General features: G+C 42.8%; 1 protein-coding gene across 4 annotated transcripts in view; it reads left to right on the top strand.

Moving 5' to 3' along the window:
• ZFAND6 (zinc finger, AN1-type domain 6) overlaps window positions 1-7,787 on the top strand; it is a 37,862-nt gene that overhangs the window by 6,390 nt on the left and 23,685 nt on the right. The window contains exon 1 of one of the 4 annotated variants that reach the window (XM_014944584.1): window positions 827-922. The exons of 2 other annotated variants lie outside the window; for them this stretch is intronic. Coding sequence is in view for 1 of the 2 variants with exons in the window: in XM_014944582.1 (XP_014800068.1) it covers window positions 988-989 (2 nt within the window). In the remaining variant the exon portion in view is untranslated. Of the gene's footprint in view, window positions 1-826; window positions 923-966; window positions 990-7,787 lie in introns of those variants that run through there. One more of the 4 variants, XM_014944582.1, reaches the window with a different exon arrangement.

Raw genomic sequence — 7,787 nt, 5'->3', positions numbered from 1 at the left:
GTCTGCACAAACCCCTTCTCCCAGCTCTCCTGCCTCCACGCCACCCCAGGGGATGCAGGTGGGCCCACAGCACAGGACTGCAACCAAGGAAAGTGTGTTTTTTTTTTTTTTTTTTTTTTTTTTTTTTTTTGGCCGGTGTGAAGAGGAAGCCGAGCTGTGGGAGATGCAGTCGATGGTCAGGACGTGGAGTGTCTTGCGGGTGCGTTAGGGGTCGGGTGAAGCCTGAATTAGCCCGAAAAAAAAAAAAAAAATAAAGTTTGTGGCCGCAGCCATGGCACCCTGCGAGATGGAGCCGGGCGGCTTCCTGCCGGGCTGCCCTCCTGCTGACTCACGCTTCAGGCGGGCACAGGAGTCTCTGGAACTGGCAACCCAGCGGGATTTTAAAAGCCGGGGCTACCGGTTTGTACCTGCGGCGTGCCCGGCTCCTCCAGCCCACCCCCTCGGCGGCGGGTGGGCTCCCAGCACAACGAGCCGCCCTCCTGGAGCTGCGGTGCTGGGGGGGGAAGCCTTCCCCAGCCCTCCCCCTGCTCCTCCGCCCGGCTGCGCTGGGCGGGCTGTGTGCCTGGGTGCTCCCGGGACCGCCGGGGCTGTCGCCGGAGATCCCTCGGGGCGCCTGGTCGCCGGGGGTGGCTAGTTTGTCACAGCCGGCAGCGGGGTCCTGTCCCTTTAAGAACCAGCTTGCCCAGGGTGTTCTAACCTGCCCAGCCTAACCTGCTAGCAAGGAAAAAGTTCTTTAAATAATGGATACGCCGCTCCGCCAATCGGAGAGCGGAGCCTGGCCGGCGGGGCGGGGCTCCGTGCCTCGGGCCAATAGGAACGGGGGAGGCGGGGCTCGGCGTCCGGGCTAGGTTGCGCCGAAGTACAGCTCCAAGTGAAGTTAATCTGGGGTGAAGCAAACAGAAAATTGTGGAGATTTTTGTTGGTAGGAATTTTCCGGTTCTAATCGCGTGGCGTGGCGTTATTTCGCCCTCCGGGGCAGAGGAGTTCATGTGCGTGGGGCTTTTTTCTCATTGTTTCGCTTTCTAATGATGGCAGAATATTAACATTTATGCAGGGAAGCAGAACAAAAGGGCTCTTTAGACAGGAAATAAGGTGTTGAGAGGCTCAAACTTGACCGAGTTTCTTTTGTCATCTGTTGGCTCGCACCGGGTTGATCTGTTTTATTTTTATTTTTTTTTTCCGGCGTGGAAGAATCGAGTCGTTCCACCTTATCTTACGGAGAAATGTTAATTCTAAAATAGCGAGGATAATGCTGCTGGTTTGGAGTTACACAATGTTACAGGAAGAGAGCCTCGATTTTAACTCTTAACTTCTCTGATTCTGATGAGATTTGAGGTAACGAATTATGACAGCTGCTGTGGGATTATTCAGTGATAGCATTTGCTCTAAGTCATTTGTCTTAAATTGCCTTTTGTTGTATCACTGAAGACTGCTGTGCTGTTGTCTGTAGATTTGTTCTTGGCGAGATGAATGTCTCGCAGGTCTTTAGCATTTAGAACAAAGATATGTAAAAATTATGTAAAACATTACCATTTTTCTCTTCTTTTTTAATTAGTTTTGCAGAGTATCTGGGTCTCTCAGAGCTCCGATTACAAACATAGGCAGGAAAATTATGTGTTATTGCCCTGTGTTGCAGCTACTACCCTTCCAACCAAAAAAAAAAAAAGGTGGTGGTGGGGATTTTTTTCTTTAGAATTGGTCAGAATCTCTTCTGAATCCTGTATTGCCTGAGGATAGCAGGTGTTTTCTTTGAGGGAAGATTATTTCCAGTTTCTGTACCACGTTTATCATGTATGGTATTTTTAGTGACACTTTCTGTGTCTGAAAGGTCTTCAGGAACAGGAAAAGTACAATTTGCCATGGGTGGCATGGGATAGGGTGAGAGAGTGAGGAGAGAGGAAGTGTCAAGTCAGGAAGCAGGGGGTTTCTAATGAGAATGAAGACTTTCTTTTAATTGTCATCCTTTCTGTATCTTTGACAAGTATGTTAGATGGGGCCACATACAGAACAATGCTTGCAGAATGGTGAATATATTTTCTTACTTCCCTAAATATTTCCTGCTTTTTATAAAAACACTGATGTGTATATGCAGCTGCTCCTGGGAATTGGAAAGAAATACTCACGGCCCTAATACTTGTTGAGTCTAAGGAGTTTAATGGGTTTTGTTTGACTAGTCAAGATGATAGAAGAATGGATGTGAAAATTGAGGAACAATCTTCCAGATGATGTTGGAAGATAATTGGTTAGATCTTTACTGAATGTAAACAAGTGTGACTATTAAAGTATACCTAATTCTTTCAGTTTTACATCGAGGCATTTTCTTTTCTCCCAAAATGCTGGGTATGGATTACTTTTGTGTATGTCAGAGTGTCTTGACACGCTGGCATCTTGCCATGCTCCAGTGGCTTATAGGTCTGAATTACCAATTCACTCTTGCTATCTGTTTTTAGCTGTTTATAGCATTTTTTAATGTTCTACATTGTATTTAAACCCTGGAAATACTACTTTAGAATAAGCAGTGACTTTATATGGTCTTTTAGCTAAGAGGTGGGCCAGATCTCATGTATCAGGGGAGATATTTAAGCCTGGGATATGTGTTTAAATACCTGGATTTTGATTCATTTATTAATTTAGAAATGATGCTAGGCCTAGACTGAGTGGCTACATCAGATGCCTCAGGTTAGGGCAAGAAGAATATTATAATTTATTATAATGTCTGTAAACTGATGAGTATGTGTGTTAGACTTGCTTAAACAAAAGGAAGCAAACTTAACTATTTGTGTGCTATTAAATACTATGTTTAGCCAGTAGCTGGTTTTGCTTAGACCAGGAAAAAAAGCTGAATACATGAGGCAACTGGGATCATATTGCTTGATGACTGAGTAGCCATTCTTCTCGGGTCCCCGCTGCCCTCCACAACTTAGTTAGGGAAGATGTATTATCTGGGACCAATTTTCCTGATTTATTCAACACAGAAGTGAAGTGCTCAACTCTCTCACCACATGTATACAATTCTAATGCAGGCTGTTTGTAGAAAGCAAATCTGCCCTAAAGGATAAACATACCACTTTGCTGGCACAGCTGTACAACTTCTGTATTCAGGCTACAGCAAATGTTTCTTGCCTGCATTCAAAGCCGTCGCTGGCAGGACCCGTGTTGTCCCCGCACGACTATTGGTTGTTCCAGCACTTCTTGTTCATAAAACCTTTTCCTGCACATGCTCCATCTGCAGATCTTAAACGCTGTGAATGTGTTGTGTGCTGTGGGATTTATGTGTCTGCTTCTTGTGCCAGGATGGAATATACATCTCTGTGAATAAGAGATCCTTAAAAGTGATTGTAAACCTGTGTAAAAAACGCAAGAGCAAATTGATCTCCCTTGCTTATGAGGCAATGGGGATCTGTGCTCTCTGGTCCATCAGCTGCTGGTGGTACTTCCCAGTCCTGTGAAGTGGGTGGCCCACCACGCGCTGGGATGGCAGCCCTGTGCTCTGGTTCTGTTTAATACTACTTAAAGAAGGCTGCAGGCCTCCCGTGGGATGATCTCTGTCACGCATGCCCAGAGCCTTAGGGAGGGCGGACGTCCATCCTGTGAACAGTGACGTGGGCTTCAGATGCCTCCTTGTTGAGAGCCCTCTGCTCCGCGCAGGGACCTCCTGCTGCTCTTCCCGCAGAGTGGGTTGTGTGAGCACTGGAGGCAAAGTCAACCAGGCTCGCTTAAATTGTTTTAAATTAGTGGCTTGAGCCAACCCAACTGGCTCTTTTCCCTTCCTCTTCCTCCCCCTATTTCCCAAGTGGTTTAGTGATCATTTCTGCTAATTGCTGTGTGTGCCCAAGGGAGCGGGGAAGAGGAATAATGTCATCTTGGAGAGTTTCAGCTATATCCAAAAAGGGACATCTGCCCATAGTTGCAGACAGAGAGAGGGGTTAGGCCTGCTAAGGAGTTTGCTTGCAGTTCTGAGGAAGGAGGTGGTGAAGGGGTGACCTCAGGAGCTCGTTTCAGCCCAGCTGTTGATGGGAGGTTGGGACTGGAGGGACAGCCCTCACCTGCAGGTACAAGGGCTCCTCACGGAGATAGTTGGCCTCCTGTGGTGTGGAGCTCAGCCTGGGTGGGGCAGATGATCTGGCCAGTGATGTTTACGCTGTAATAAGGTTTTGTGAAAATAAGCAGTTAATTACACATGACCTACAAAGAAGTAAAAATAGCTTGGATCTGTTCTTGCTTCAAAATCCATTTAAGAGAGGCATGAAACATTTGGGATTTTTAAACCTGCCTTTTTTTTTTTTTACCTTTAGAAATATCAGGAACATTAAGTCCTTCTTCCCTGTTCTTGTTGGATGTCTCAGATGTGTCATAAGCTTCTCAGCCCTTAATTGAAGGGGTGGGGTGATATATTTTTAACAGATCCCTTCTTCCAACTGTGTTTATAGGGCTTTTGAGCTAAATAGAGATTAGCAAAAACAAAGCTCTGACAGTGTAAAAATCACTTCTCCTTGATCAAGTTATGTTTTCTTGCTCATTCTCTAGTTGTTGACAGAAACTGAGGTTTTTTCATTTGAAAAGTAACTTTTTTTTGGTTATTAAATTATGCATTAAGAGATAAACTGAGTTAAATCCTAACTTGATCCATTTTCTCCATTTAGATCAACTGAAGACAATCTTTTGAGTATTACTTAGACAAATGAACTATTGCATATGAGTATTTCCTAAAAATAGCTCCTCCTTAAGCAGCAGTTTTACTAAACGCACAGCTCTTCCTTTGAATGGTTCAGCAATCTTGCAGAAGCTGAAACTGTCTCCACGCTGAAGACCACCCCTGCTCAGCCATTCTGCCCTGTCAGGATGTATTTGTATCACAGGACTCTAACCTTCAGGATACAGTATTTGTCAGACTGAAACGTAATAATCCTGTATCTGGAGAACTAAACTATAAACAGTGTGGCTGACTTGGCAGGCCCAGGCAACCACCTGAACAGTTTAACTAGCCCAGGGTTTAAGACAACACTGCACTGCTGTGTCCTGTGATTCATGATGCTAATGCATTTTTATCTATGTGAAGGATTAGGGAAACAAATATAAACTTAATAATCAAACTGGAAGGGGAGCTTAATAGCAGTAATTTTGAGGACACAAGTTAGGTGCTTTCCGCTTGTTTAAACACTTTGCATTGGATGTAAACTTTTTTTTTTTACACAAGGCACTTTGCATTGGATGTAAACTTTTTTTTTTACACAAGTTTTTTTACACTGAAGTTTTTTTCACCAATGGCTTGAACAAGGTAGGAAGCCAGACAGTTTTCGTGTGTGTGCCATTGAATAAAATCAGGCTGATCAAAGCAGAATATTGCATGGGGAAGGCAGATATTTTCCACTTAAGGTTTTAAATTGTAGTTGGAGGTGAGAGGCAAGAGAGAAAGCCACTGATTCTGCAGGCAAAAATGTAAAATTAATGTACCTAAATTGGATGTATTCATGCCTTTTTGTACAAAAGGCCATCTTTGAGTTAGATTGTCAGAAGAAAACATTTAATGAGTTGTTGATCATGCTGTTTTTGAGGATGGGGTGGAGTGGTAGGGGAGATACGAGACTGCAAAGGAGGATAAAATTATTTCTCTACTACCCCCTGTATAAATTTAAGATGCTTTTCTAAAATCGTAAATAGAATCAAGGCCTTCAGGTAATGTAGTGTTACCGTGTAGCAGAATGTTTTCTGTGCCACGGAACGACCTTGCATTGGAATCTGCACCGTTATCAAGGTAGGGCCAAAAGAAGTGGCTGTGTTTTTGAGTGTTTGAGAACATTTGGAGACGATTGTTCTTGCTTGGCTCCTTCGGAATTGGGTAGGAAGCTTCCAAGGTAGCTTTTGTTGCTCATACAAAAGAGTATTCTAAGTGAACTTCACTAGACTTCTGAGGTTGGGATTATACTGTCCAAATACCGCGCTAGTACGATCTACTGTTGGATATTGGCCTTAAGTCCTTGAATAAAGTGATTTTGTAGGTATTAATTGGAATTAGTTATCAAACAAATGTTACTGTCCTGGTGAAAAGTAGTTATTGTCGTGTCTTAAAATATCAAAAGCATTTAATTACTAACTTGCAAAAAAGGGGGAAAAAAATAAGTGTTGATGTGGAAGAACTTACCTGGAATGTTTTTTTTTCAGGGAAGAGACTTCAGAATTGCTCAATAGGATTGTTTTGAATATCAGTGTGTTTTCATGGGGTTTGTTTAAAGTATCCTGGGAGAGGAGGAAGGTGGCATTAGTTACAATAGGTCAGGGTAAGTGTATTATTAGTTACATAACAAACAAATTGTCAGCTGAGTGTGACAAACCATGCAGGGCTGACACTAGAGATCAAGGAGTATTTGATTTGGTGTGGACTGCCTTGTCAGCTGTGCATGAATTTTTTGCCTTCCTAATAAGTCTAATCAAACTTGAGTTAGTGCTTAGATTGCGATTTAAAACTCTCTATGCATAGCAGTGGAGTAATTGACTGGCTTAAATTTTTTTTGGAAAACAACAACAAAATCTAATTTCACACTCTGGTCATTTAGTTGATCATGTTGCATTCCTGCATTTGTTTTTCTCTAACTTGGTGTCTATGAAACTTCTGACTGTTTCCTGTGGTGTCTTGTACTGCAAGAATTAGCTTGTTATTCTGCAAAGTAATAATGTGACTGTGACCCATGGTCTTAAGTTTATACCTAGTCATTCTGTATATAAATAAATCCCTGATTAGTTGATACCTACTTATCCTTATATCTTCTACTTCACATCCCCCTCTGCACAATCAGAACGCTTGAAATACCAGTCTGCTGTGAGGAATACCTCTGTCCTTGTTGCAGCTCTTAACACCTCAATTTCTTAGACTGTCAAGGCTTCAGATGAAGAATTTATTGAAACTTCTATGTATGGCCCAATAGCTCTATCTGATGAACTTACACAGGGTGGCGTATGCAGTGTAAAATGCCCATTCCAGTGTGGCTGGGTTTACTTAAGGACCATCAATTTAGTTGTTAAAATGGGAAACTATTCTGCTGAAACCCAGGGTTGTGAGTTGAACTCAGTAATTTTTTATGTAAGGAATACAAATACTCTTCAACACTAGCATGGGGTTCTTTGTCTTCACAAAAGGAGTGAGAGACAGAAGAGATTTCTGGGAGAGAGTGTTAGGGCATTGGGCTTTTGTTTTTCAAGCTGTAGCAAGGACGTGGTACTTGTGGAATTAGCCCAGCATAATGCAGCAGCTGAAGCTGCGGTGCCTGTGAATCCATCTTTAGGCCAAGCTGAAGGGCACTGGTCTTGCTGATCTCCCTCTTGTTTCTGACCTTATACCATATTAAAATGGAATATATTGTGCTCTTTTTCCATTGTTTCTTGATAGAAGCCCTGTTGGCTGGTGTTTGCGAATGGAAGGGAATGACCATCATGATAGAACGTTACATCTTGCAGACAATTGAGGCTTAATATCTCATGAGCAGATTTTGTTCCCTCTTCATCCATTCTAAAGTGCGATACAGACTTTATTATGCCAAGCAAAATAATTGGAGAGATCTGGCTTGCATTTTCTGTTTGTCTACTTCTCCTTTATATTATGAATTTTCCTTTCTCTAGAAAGTGCTGTTACTCTGTCATGTGTTGATCTGTACTATGGCAAGAGGATAAAGAGAAAAGTCAGATGTACTTACAGAGTTATTGTTCAAAATGGTTCTAAAAATGCAAATTTCTGTTTGGCTTGAGGAAAAAGGGGGAATCCCGTGGCACTGCTTAACAACTTGGCCTTTTTG

The sequence above is a fragment of the Calidris pugnax genome, unplaced genomic scaffold (genome assembly GCF_001431845.1).
Source record: "Calidris pugnax isolate Ruff unplaced genomic scaffold, ASM143184v1 scaffold70, whole genome shotgun sequence".
Taxonomy (NCBI): Eukaryota; Metazoa; Chordata; class Aves; order Charadriiformes; family Scolopacidae; genus Calidris; species Calidris pugnax.
This window is presented reverse-complemented; position numbering and strand designations above follow the sequence as displayed.